Source organism: Salmo salar, chromosome ssa09, assembly GCF_905237065.1.
Source record: "Salmo salar chromosome ssa09, Ssal_v3.1, whole genome shotgun sequence".
NCBI lineage: Eukaryota > Metazoa > Chordata > Actinopteri > Salmoniformes > Salmonidae > Salmo > Salmo salar.
Window position 1 is genome coordinate 104,126,485 of NC_059450.1, and position 13,598 is coordinate 104,140,082.

General features: G+C 48.1%; 1 protein-coding gene across 1 annotated transcript in view; it reads left to right on the top strand.

Moving 5' to 3' along the window:
- The window catches only part of LOC123744695 (breakpoint cluster region protein-like), a 126,429-nt gene that overhangs the window by 69,116 nt on the left and 43,715 nt on the right, over positions 1–13,598 (top strand). The window contains 4 exon segments of the mRNA XM_045724284.1: positions 1,959–2,143; positions 8,851–8,955; positions 9,060–9,245; positions 12,552–12,659. Of these exon segments, the coding sequence (XP_045580240.1) occupies positions 1,959–2,143; positions 8,851–8,955; positions 9,060–9,245; positions 12,552–12,659 (584 nt within the window).

Consider the following 13,598-nt stretch of genomic DNA (forward strand, 5'->3'; position numbering starts at 1 on the left):
GACAGCGGGGGCTGTTGGGGGAATTAGAGAGGAGAGGAGGTTTGGAAGGAAGCGTGAGTCGGGGTGTGACCAGAATGAGTATGGTTGCAGCTGTGGAGCCTGCCAGCGGACAAATGGAGGACCTGTTCAGAAAGAGACTGACTCACTGGGCTAGAGGGGCTGTTACTGTACTGTAGACACTGTCTGGGCTAGAGGGACTGTTACTGTACTGTAGACACTGTCTGGGCTAGAAGGGCTGTTACTGGACTGTAGACACTGTCTGGGCTAGAGGGACTGTTACTGTACTGTAGACACTGTCTGGGCTAGAAGGGCTGTTACTGGACTGTAGACACTGTCTGGGCTAGAGGGGCTGTTACTGGACTGTAGACACTGTCTGGGCTAGAGGGGCTGTTACTGGACTGTAGACACTGTCTGGGCTAGAGGGGCTGTTACTGTACTGTAGACACTGTCTGGGCTAGAGGGGCTGTTACTGTACTGTAGACACTGTCTGGGCTAGAGGGGCTGTTACTGTACTGTAGACACTGTCTGGGCTAGAGGGGCTGTTACTGGACTGTAGACACTGTCTGGGCTAGAGGAGCTGTTACTGTACTGTAGACACTGTCTGGGCTAGAGGGACTGTTACTGGACTGTAGACACTGTCTGGGCTAGAGGGGCTGTTACTGGACTGTAGACACTGTCTGGGCTAGAGGGGCTGTTACTGGACTGTAGACACTGTCTGGGCTAGAGGAGCTGTCTTAGAGATACTATGTTCCCTGGAGACAGCACCTATAGCACAGTAACCTCACAGCTGACCTGTAACTGCATTATGATGTCTCATCCCTCCTTACTGGAAAATACACACAGGCTCTGAGGCCCGAGGCATACAATTAGTGTAGAATCATACCAGACACTAATACAGACCTGTACACTATACTTGCTTAGGGTAAATGAGGGAAATACCTCCCAGGTTGACCTAGTTCATGGATACTGAATATACTGTGTACGTCTTTGAATCTTGAGTGGTTGTACAATAGTCCTAAATCAATATAAACAATGATGTTACTCTTAACGTGCCTTTGTGCCTTGTATGCCCCTCCACCACTAGATCTCCTCTTTGCGGTGCACTTTGGTGGTACACACTTTGGTGGTGCATACTTTGGTGGTACACACTTTGGTGGTGTCTATCTATGGAGAGACTGTCTTAATGGCCCTTGGCATGGGGCACTGAGCAGGCACCTGGCAGGCAGTGTGCCCATCCTCAGACAGTCCCTCAGTTGTCCCCTGGCCTCACCTGGCATGGCCTGGCAGCATGCTCCACAGGGCGGTTGGCAGCAGCGGGCACTGTCACTATGGGCAGTAGGCTCTGGGTACAGTGGGCAGTGGGCACACAGACAGACAGAGGGGAGTGTGGGAGAGGGAGAAATGGCTTATCGATGGAGTGAAAGTTAAAACCATGAGTAAGGAAATAGAAAAATGTCACACACACAGTATGTCAGTGGGCCCCCCATCGTTTTTAGGTAAAAAAACTATACTGTAAAATCACCAGTAATTCACCCAAAAATGAGTTTAATTTAGGAAATATGTTTACAAGTTTTCCCACGAATAGAATGAAATGAAGGTGTAAAATGATTGTTCTTTTCAAATTCAATCTATTGTTTGGCCCGCGACCATCCACTCAGAGTCCCTGGCTGTCGTTTCCAGTGGAGGGAGGTTGAGCTCATGTAAATGCAGACAAAATGCTGACTGTGTGGTGTAAACGTGGGGGGTTGACAGCTCTCGTGGGGGGTTGACCAAAAGGTCTCAGACATTCTGACACGGATGCCCCCACCACCCCAGCATTACAAACACACTACCCAGAACTCTCCACTGTACTCAGCCTCCTGGCCTTGAAGGGATTTAGACTACAAACAGAAATATCTATACTAGGATAATTACCCTTATATTCAGCAACATGATCACAAATGCTTTGTCAATCACAGATGGTCCGTTCACGGGGACCCCTCCCACTTACGGCTACGATGCGGACCGTGCGGAGGAGCAGCGGCGCCACCATGACATCCTACCCTACATCGACGACTCGCCCTCCTCTTCGCCACACCTCAGCTCCAAGAGCCGCAGCAGCCGAGACACCCTCTCCTCCGGATCCCTTGAGTCCTCCAAGTCGGTGAGTGCCACCCCCCGTTGAGTCTATGTCACAAAGTTAACCTCCCAATCACCCCAGGAAGCTCCTCATGTCTCTCCTACTCTGTTCTATCACCTTCTGGCTTTCCATCACAGCCTGAGCCATGAAGAAACATAGACACTTATCTCTGAGGCCTCTTTCTCCTCATAGGTTACCATGGAGACCACACACACACCCTCCCCTTCAACAGATATATAGTATAATAGCTTATTATCTTCATCAATAAGCCATACTACCTTAGTGACATTATATTGCCATTTTTGCAATGTGATTACCTTGCGATAGGTGTGTGTACACCTTACTGATTGGGTTAGCCTGGTGCTATGTTAGTATATGTTGTTGTAAACGCACCATACTGCAGTCTCTCTCCTGGTGGAAGTAATCACATCACTGTACTGCAGTGTCTCTCTCCTGGAGGAAGTAATCATCACTGTACTGCAGTGTCTCTCTCCTGGTGGAAGTAATCACATTACTGTACTGCAGTCTCTCTCTCGGCGGGAAGTAATCACATCACTGTACTGCAGTGTTGTAACGTTTGTCGTCTAAAGGGGACCAAGACGCGGCGTGTGACGTGCTCATATTCACTTTTATTCAACTCTAAATCAACAAAACAACAAAACGACCGTAAACAGTCCTGTCAGGTGCAACATACACAAAACAGGAAACAACCACCCACAAAACACAGGAAAAAACACCCCTACTAAATAGGACCTTCAATTAGAGGCAACGAGGAACAGCTGTCTCCAATTGAAGGCCAACCCAAGAAACTTAAACATAGAAATAGACACACTAGAATAAACATAGAAATATACTAACATAGAACATAAACCAAAAACCCCGAAACACATAAAACAAACACCCCCTGCCACGCCCTGACCAAACTACAATAACAAATAACCCCCTTTACTGGTCAGGTTGTGACAAGTGTCTCTCTCCTGGAGGAAGTAATCACATCACTGTACTGCATTCTCTCTCTCCTGGAGGAAATAATAACATCAGTGGTAATAAAGTAAGGCCTGTGACCCATCCCTGCCTCGCCTCAGTAGCAGACAGAGTGCTTGTCAAATTGATTGATGGTTGAATCTGCCAATAAATGATGAGTCCCTGGGCGGTTTTAATAAGCATACACAGGCGCACACACACACACACATACACACTCTCACTGTCCACAAAGTGTGATGGATTTGGTATTGCAGGGATTGAGTGACATTTGCTGAGTGAACTCCTGTATTTAGAGACCCACTCCCTGAGTAAACTCCTGTATTTAGAGACCCACTCCCTGAGTAAACTCCTGTATTTAGAGACCCACTCCCTGAGTAAACTCCTGTATTTAGAGGCCCACTCCCTGAGTAAACTCCTGTATTTAGAGGCCCACTCCCTGAGTAAACTCTTGTATTTAGAGGCCCACTCCCTGAGTAAACTCCTGTATTTAGAGGCCCACTCCCTGAGTAAACTCTTGTATTTAGAGGCCCGCTCCCTGAGTAAACTCTTGTATTTAGAGCCCCACTCCCTGAGTAAACTCTTGTATTTAGAGACCCACTCCCTGAGTAAACTCTTGTATTTAGAGACCCACTCCCTGAGTAAACTCTTGTATTTAGAGGCCCACTCCCTGAGTAAACTCTTGTATTTAGAGCCCCACTCCCTGAGTAAACTCCTGTATTTAGAGGCCCACTCCCTGAGTAAACTCTTGTATTTAGAGGCCCGCTCCCTGAGTAAACTCCTGTATTTAGAGACCCACTCCCTGAGTAAACTCCTGTATTTAGAGCCCCGCTCCCTGAGTAAACTCTTGTATTTAGAGCCCCACTCCCTGAGTAAACTCTTGTATTTAGAGACAACTCCCTGAGTAAACTCTTGTATTTAGAGGCCCGCTCCCTGAGCTCTTTATTTAGAGGCCCGCTCCCTGAGTAAACTCTTGTATTTAGAGGCGCCCCGCTCCCTGAGTAAACTCTTGTATTTAGAGGCCCCTTGAGTTCTTGTATTTAGAGGTCCGCTCCCTGAGTAAACTCCTGTATTTAGAGCCCCGCTCCCTGAGTAAACTCTTGTATTTAGAGGCCCACTCCCTGAGTAAACTCTTGTATTTAGAGTCCCACTCCCTGAGTAAACTCCTGTATTTAGAGACCCACTCCCTGAGTAAACCTGTTACTGTAGTGTTAGCAGAGAGAGAGCTCCAGCTATTTTTTATTCGTTTTGTTTATTTGTGTGGATTTATTTAACCTTTTTTGTAACTAGGCAGCTAAACGTATCACACTCAATATCCACACAGCAGCACCACACATAGACAGATTTGTGCACACTGTTGTTTTTCATTAGTCATCTCCAAAATGCAATGATGTCCCTCCTTGATACCCCCCCTCCGTCCGTCCCTCCTTGATACCCCCTCCGTCCATCCGTCCTTGATACCACCCATCCGTCCATCCTTGATACCCCGTCCGTCCGTCCGTCCTTGATACCCCCTCCGTCCATCCGTCCTTGATACCACCCATCCGTCCATCTCTGATACCACCCATCCGTCCGTCCGTCCTTGATACCCCCTCCGTCCATCCGTCCTTGATACCACCCATCCGTCCGTCCGTCCTTGATACCCCCCCTCCGTCCATCCGTCCTTGATACCACCCATCCGTCCGTCCTTGATACCACCCATCCGTCCGTCCATTCTTGATACTAAACCCTCCGTCCGTCTGTCCGTCCCTGATACCACCCATCCGTCCGTCCTTGATAACCCCCCTCCGTCCGTCCTTGATACCCCCCTCCGTCCGTCCTTGATACCCCCCTCCGTCCGTCCTTGATACCACCCATCCGTCCGTCCTTGATAACCCCCCTCCGTCCGTCCTTGATACCCCCCTCCGTCCGTCCTTGATACCACCCATCCGTCCGTCCTTGATAACCCCCCTCCGTCCGTCCTTGATACCACCCATCCGTCCGTCCTTTATACCCCCCCTCCGTACGTCCTTGATACCCCCTGGGTTCAGCAGCTCGCCCACACAGCATTTTGATGTCATCAGAGTGAGTCACTGCTGTTTGATCCTGCTATCTCCCCCAGAGTCTTGGAAAGTATTACAGTACTATAACTCACTCCTTTAGAAAACAAGATTATTCAGAGATGTTTAGATTTCACATTACACTGAGTGTTTTGGGAACAGAGAGAAGAGAGAGAGAAGAGATACGGTCTCATTAACGCTTCAGGGATAGAGAAGGATGATGTTGACGTTCAGAAGAAATATGAGAAATTAAAGTGAACAGGAGTTATATAAAACGAGATGCTCTTTGCCGCCCACAATCGCCTCCTACCTGGCTTTGAACGTTTCTCTCAATGTCCTCAGTTATTAGGCCATCTGCTTACATACACGATAATAACTGTTGGTATGTCTTATGGTGTATTTCCACAGAGCAATTAGACTTAGACCTACTTAAACAAATCAGTAGTGACCACGAATCCATCCATGTGGTATTTGTGTTTAGAGAATGATACATGAAGTCAAGGTACACACAGTTACTGTAGACTGACTTTGGCTGGGTGCTTCCCATCTAGATTTTTTTTTACTATGGATGCCTGCACACACACTTCCCTTTTTTTTTTAAAATCAGGCACACACACACACACACACACACACACACACACACACACACACACACACACACACAGACACACAGACACACAGAGTGTTGGAGTGATCAGCTGAGTTATAGGCCCAGGACCAGACTCCCTCTGTCTCTACACATCTCAATTCTGAGAGGTGCTCATTAGTTGTTGCTACGGCGATAAATAAAAGATGATAGTCTGGAGATGCGATGGGCCCCCTGAGGAGGAGAGTCTGGGGCTGAGCAATGAATGAATACACGCTAGCTCACCTCCACAATGGAAACGTGGGCTGGCTGGGCCCATTATATCTCTGAGAGGTTTCACATTCATTTTCTCTTTCATTCACTTTTATCGTCCCTCAGGCTTTCGCCCCGTCTGGCCTACAGGGTTAGATAAAGATTCAACGCACATCAGAAAAATATTACATTCAATCTGTTGATCTTGTTCAGGTGAAATCGGTGGTCAGTCATCTGTCAGACATGTAGCTGTTCTCTTCTAACACTCTCCTCTAGTATGGAAGCAGAAACGGCTTGTTGTATAAGAACCAAGAAGCAGAGCGATGCACAGCACAGACATATGGGTAATGGAGTCCACAGCACAGACCTCTAGGTAATGGATTCCATCAGTGAGTCGGGACCCCTGTAGTTCCACTGAGACTCTTACTGACATCTGCTGCTTCCACTACCTGTTCAGTGGCCATGGAAGCAGGAGTTTAAGGCTCATTTACCCCCCCATTAAACACACACACAGAACATGATCACATTCTGTAATTCATTTCAGACTGCATTTCTGCATGGGGACTTATTATTTCTCCTATGGCATTTGTAAATAAATAGTTTTTCCACTCACTCTCTCTCACTGTCTGACAATATAGGGCACCTTGGAGAGTGCCTGTCTGGCATGGGGAAACAGACACACACACGCAGACAGACAGAGGCCCCATACCTGAGGGAGCATTGTGTTTACCCCTCCCTCCCTCCACTCAGTATCTCTCTTTCCAAGGAGCCCCAGGTTGTGCTCTGAAATAGCTGGATAGAGATAGCTTTAGTTCAGCTTAGTTAACCAGACGTCTGGGTTGGATATCCCAGACCTAGGAGAGGGCCTGCCTACCTGGCCCTACCTGGCCTGCTCTGCTCTGCTCTCTGTCTCTCCTCTCCTCTGTCCTGTAGCCTGAGGGTTAGCTACACCTCCTGCCATGCCTGTCCTCTGTCTTGGCCATTTTAAGAGACCAACCTACATCCCATGGGAAATACTGACTGCCAGAGTTATTTTAGGTTCCTTGGTTAGGCTAGACGGCCCAAAGATTTTCATCGGCCGCATGTTGAATGTTGTTACTCTCTAGTGAGGTTCGGTTGTCCTGGAAGAATGCGAGAACAATGGCTTCTTTAAAAACAAAGCTGCGTTTACAGGAGCAATTAGGGTTAATTGTCTTGCTCAAGGGCACATCGACAGATGTTATACCTTGTCGACTCGGGGATTCGGACCAGCGGCCTTTCGGTTACTGGCCCAATGCTCTTAATCACTAGGCTTCCTGTATTTTAGACCACAGCGTTTATTAACTACAGTGCCTTCAGAAAGTAGTCACACCCCTTGACCTTTTCCACATTTTGTTGTGTTACAGCCTGAATTTAAAAATTATTAAATTAGATTCAAAGTGGAATTATGTTTTTCAACATTTTTCCAAAATAATAAAACATTTAAAGCTGAAATGTCTTGAGTCAATAAGTATTCAACCCCTTTGTTTATGGCAAGCCTAACGTTAAGGAGTAAAAATGTGCTTTGCAAGTCACATAATATGTTGTATGGACACACTCTGTGTGCAGTAATAGTGTTTAACATGATTTTTGAATGACTACCTCATCTCTGTACCCCACACATACAATTATCTGTACGGCCCCTCAGTCAAGCAGTGAATTTCAAATACAGATTTAACCACAAAGACCAGGGAGGTTTTCCAATACCTCGCAAAGAAGGGACACCTGTTGGCAGACAGTGAATATTCCTTTAAGCATGGTGAAGTTATTAATTACACTTTGGATGGTGTATCAATACACCCAGTCACTACAAAGATACAGGCATCCTTCCTAACTCAGTTGCCGGAGAGGAAGGAAACCGCTCAGGGTGAATTTAAAACAGTTACAGAGTTTAATGGCTGTGCTAGGAGAAAACTGAGGATGGATCAACGACATTGTAGCTACTCCACAATACTAACATAATTGACAGAGTGAAAAGAAGGAAGCCTGTACAGAATTAAAATATTGAAAAGCATGCATCCTATTTACAACAAGGCACTAAAGTAATACTGCAAAAAATGTCATATAGCAATTCACTTTTTGTACTTAATATGAAGTGTTAGGTTTGGGGAAAATCCAATACAACACATTACTGAGTACCATTCTCTATATGGAGCGAAGCACAGGCAAAATCCAAGAGGAAAACCTGGTTCAGTCTGCTTTCCACCAGACACTGGGAGATGAATTCACCTTTCAGCAGGACAATAGCCTAAAACACAAGGCCAAATCTACACTGGAGTTGCTTACCAAGAAGACAATGAATGTTCCTGAGTGGCCAAATTAAAGTTTTGACTTAAATCTACTTGAACATCTATGGCAAGAACTGAAAATGGTTGTCTAGCAATGATCAACAACCAATATGACAGAGCATGAAGAATTTTCAAAAGAATAATGGGCAAATATTGTACAATCCAGGTTTGCAAAGCTCTTAGAAACTTACCCAGAAAGACTCACGACTGTAGTCACTGCCAAAGGTGATTCTAACTTTTGTAAATGAGATATTTCTGTATTTCTTTTTCATTAAATTTGCAAACATTTCTAAAAACATGTTTTCACTTTGTCATTATGGGGTTTTGTGTGTAGGGGTTTTGTGTTTTTTAAATTTTTTATACATTTTGAATTCCGGCTGTAACACAACAAAATAGAATAAGTAGAATAAGTCAAGGGGAATGAATACTTTCTGAAGGCACTGTATAGCTCCTCTTTCTACCCACTACGTTGTTGTCATCAGACTAATGCTCATGCTTTGTTTGCATTGTCTGTACAGTACTTGTGTGTGCATTTTTTCATAGTCGTTTCCTATGTGTTTGTTGCAGACGGAGTTGGACCTAGAGAAAGGCCTGGAGATGAGGAAGTGGGTTCTGTCTGGGATCCTAGCCAGCGAGGAGACCTACCTCAGCCACCTCGAGGCACTGCTACTGGTGAGAGACTGGAACACACACACAGGACTTTCCATAAATGCTCTATGTATCACATACACGTACACACACAGTACAAACTCTCTCTCTCTCACCTGTTCTCTCAGCCTATGAAGCCTCTGAAGGCAGCAGCCACCACGTCCCAGCCGGTGCTGACCATCCCCCAGATCGAGACCATCTTCTTCAAAGTGCCCGAGCTCTACGAGGTCCACAAGGAGTTCTACGACGGCCTGCTCCCCCGGGTGCAGCAGTGGAGCCACCACCAGCGCGTGGGGGACCTCTTCCAGAAACAGGTGAGGTCATAAGCCAGATCCCTGGGATGCGCCCCTGCCCTGTGTCTGTAGGAGCCTGGAGCCTGACTCAGGATGACAGAGGAGTCCCTCCCTGGACCTGGCTGCATGGCAACATGACATCATGAGCCTCATTCAGAATGACACAGGACCTTTATGCATTATACAGTCTGCCTGTGGTTCAGTGTGGCTTCGTGTCACAGCTCACAGCAGCATCCGTACTCTGAATGGAAGAAATGCTAAATCAAATCACATTGATCAACCTCATGAGGTGCAACTTATTTTAGGGACAGATGGAATAGCCCCTCTCCTCCTGACCCGGGAGCTTCTGCCACGGAGGCCAGAGCCAAACCTGTACTGACTGGGCCCATTTCATCCTGTTCACAACGGGTCAATTAACCCTGAATTAACCACTTGTTTATTCCCCTAATGCTCATGCAGCCACTGCAGAAGTAGAGCCTGAGTCTAGCCTGTCATGAGGGCTGTGTGTACGAGGACAGTGCACATGAAGAAGTAGAGTGTCACAATGCTGTCTTTTTTACCCAGGGAGCTCTGAGACTAATGTTACACTGTGTGCTCTCTGTCTCTAAGAAGCAGCCTATACATAGTGCCATACACTGAGCGATGGGGGACTTTTCTCTCTCTCTTCCCTCCTATTATCTTCACAAAGCCCGCTCTCCCCGGGAGGCCTGAATAATGACTATTTCATTTGTCTGTTATACTGTCAGGGCGGCACACGCCGGAATCCTTTTCCGCATTTATTTATGAATTGTTCGTTTTTCTCTCTTGTCTGTGTCTGCTATGTGATAAGCAGTGGCTTCAACGGCTGCGTTTGTGTCTCCCAGCAGACGAGCGTTGAAAGAGGAGCGTTGAAAGAGGAGCAATATGGATTCACAGGTTGTAGGCTACAATAGAGGAGTAGCCTGTTAGTTCTTCCTCTCTCTATCTCTCTTTTTTCGTTCTGTCTTTCTCTATTCATCTCTTTATCTCCCTCATACCAAAATACATCTTTCCCCCAATTCCTCTCGCCAGACATCAAGAAGACGCCAACACCGCAGGAAAACTCTCCTTACATGACAGCCATTTAGGGTGGAGGAGGGGAGCGAGAGAGGATGAGAAGAGAGGAGAGGCGGGAGGAGAGTGGGTGAGGAGGGAGGAGAGTGGGTGAGGGGAGCAGCTAGCAGATTTAGGCTGAGTCTCTGTGATAGAGCTGTCTCCCCTGTCTGTAACAGACAGTCAGCCGGAGGAAAAGTAACAGCTCATCACTACCAGAAAGAAGGGGGGAAAAAACTGAAAAAAAGGTTCATGACAGGTTATGAGTGCGGGTGTCAAGAGAGAAGTATTCTCACACTCCTTTAAAGCCCCAAAATGGGGCTAAATAATACACTGTACTGTTTTCCCCTAATGGTACAGTCCTCTCTGCTGTTTCTTATATAGGTCTATGAATACACCATGGAGACTGACATTTTCTTTATCTAGGATAGGTGCATATGAATGGTGAATTTCAAGAGTAATACTGTAGCATCTTTGCACACAAAGTATACAATATGTCCACCAACACACAGTACGTGTTCTGAGTACATTCTTGTGCTGTTGATGACACCTTCCTCCCAGTCTGTGCTAGATAAGAAAAGCATCCCAACCATGCGGTTTCACTCGTCATCTTACGTCACCATACAGCCAGCCAGCAACTGTGTGTGTCGAACGGCTCCAACTGCTCCATGTCTGCAGCGCTATTACCGCCATTCCGGCTCCTCCCTGCCCATAGTGGGATTGTCACGCTCTGAATTCCTGTCCACTGTGGTGCAGATTTATTCTGGCCTGGGGCAGGACTCAGACGCAGTAGGGATAGGATTGCTTGCTGGGGGAAAATTTCTTACCGACTCAACTTCTAGCAGCTCCTGGAAAAACGTGGGTTTCTTTTGACTGTGGGACAAAATCGATTGTCTCAGCATGCCACCAGGGGACAGGAAATACTGTAAAGGTCAGGGGTCACACCAGGATGATAATGTGTGGGAATGGGATGAGCTCATAGGTGATGCTAGAAAGTAAAGAGAGGAACAGGTTCTGGCAGCCCGCTGTCAGTCCGCTGTCTGTCATCTACATACAATGCACTGGAGATATTCATGAGCAGGTGCAGATGGACCAGTGCTAAGGTGAAGTAGAGAAGCATATTGTGTCCTGGGCACTGTGTTCTTGTAGACTATTCTTCAGGGGCACACTAAGCTACCTTGGTGCTGTGTGTGTAGCTGTGTGTGTGTGTTCGTACATGTGTTGGTGGGTGCATGTGTGTGTGTAAAACATTTTTGCGTTTGCCTCAGTTGCCCCCCTCTCTCATCATTACACACTCTACCCCCTCTTCATCATTACACACTCTACCCCCCTTCTTCATCATTACACACTCTACCCCCCTCTTCATCATTACACTCTACCCTCCTCTCTCATCATTACACACTCTACCCCCTCTCTTCATCATTACACACTCAACCCCCCTTCATCATTACACACTCCACCCCCTCTTCATCATTACACACTCAACCCCCCCTCTTCATCATTACACACTCTACCCCCCCTCTTCATCATTACACACTCTACCCCCCCTCTTCATCATTACACACTCTACCCCCCTCTTCATCATTACACACTCTACCCCCTCTCTCATTATTACACACTCTACCCCCCTCTCTCATCATTACACACTCTACCCCCCTCTCTCATTATTACACACTCTACCCCCCTCTCTCATCATTACACACTCTACCCCCCCTCTTCATCATTACACACTCTACCCCCCCTCTTCATCCATTGCTGTCAGGCTTGTATTCAGGAGAATGGATTAGGCAGTTGAGCGCTAAGTAGATGGATAGTGTTACTGACGGGCAGAGTTTCAAGGAGTTAGGACGGCTGAATGAGATTTTCAAATGTGTTTTTACAGCAACTGTTACCCAGGACACTCATTACTCACCCCAGCGTAGTCCTTCACTCCGCCGCTACCATGGCAACAGCCGTAGGCCGGGACTGCGCCACGGAAATGCTGGTGTTTCCTGTGGCGATGATGACATCGCCCCGTCTGTCGAACTGTGTCCCAAACACTTAGTTTTTTTTTCTCCACTCATTATGGTGAACTCTGTTGGGTTGTAGCTGCCATTTGTCCTGTTGTGATTATGCCAACATGTCCTTCTTTCCCCAAAACAGCAATGCAAACAGAAGGCCTACTTTGGTAAATATGGACTATGGAAAGTGGTGACTGTATTTTAATGTGGCTTTTGTATTTTGTCCTCTCTCGCACCCTCCCCATCCGTTCGACAGGCCAGCCAGCTGGGAGTTTATCGGGCCTTTGTGGACAACTACGAGGTTGCCGTGGAGACGGCTGAGAAGTGCTGTCAGGCCAACACGCAGTTCGCTGAAATCTCTGAGGTAATGGGAACTGGCACGGAGGTAGATGGGGTGGTATGGGAGGGAAGGAGGGAGGGAGGTATGGGAGGAGAGGGGACAGGGAGGTGAGGGATGGGGGAGAGGAGACTGGGAGGTGAGGGAAGAAGGGAGGGAGGGAGGAGAGGAGACAGGGAGGTATGGGAGATGAGGGAAGGAGAAGAAGAGACGGGGAGGTATGGGAAGAGTGGGGACAGGGAGGTATGGGAGGAGAGGGGACAGGGAGGTGAGGGAAGGAGGGAGGAGCGGAGGTATGGGAGGAGAGGGGACAGGGAGGTGAGGGAGGAGAGGAGAGGGGACAGGGAGGTATGGGAGGAGTGGGGACAGGGAGGTGAGGGAAGGAGGGAGGGAGGGAGGGAGGGAAGGAGACAGGGAGGTATGGGAGGAGAGGGGACAGGGAGGTATGGGAGGAGAGGGGACAGGGAGGTATGGGAGGAGAGGGGACAGGGAGGTATGGGAGGAGAGGGGACAGGGAGGGAGGGAGGGAGGGAGGGAGGAGAGGAGAGGAGACAGGGAGGTATGGGAGGAGAGGGGACAGGGAGGTATGCGAGGAGAGGGGACAGGGAGGTACGGGAGGAGAGGGGACAAGGAGGTGAGGGAAGGAGGGAGGGAGGGAGGGAGGAGAGGAGACAGTGAGGTATGGGAGGAGAGGGGACAGGGAGGTGAGGGAGGGAGGGAGGAGAGGAGACAGGAGGTATGGGAGGACAGGGAGGTATGGGAGGAGAGGGGACAGGGAGGTGAGGGAGGAGAGGAGAGGGGACAGGGAGGTATGGGAGGAGTGGGGACAGGGAGGTATGGGAGGAGAGGGGACAGGGAGGTGAGGGAAGGAGGGAGGGAGGGAGGAGAGGAGACGGGGAGGAGAGGGGACAGGGAGGTATGGGAGGAGAGGGGACAGGGAGGAGAGGAGGTATGGGAGGTATGGGA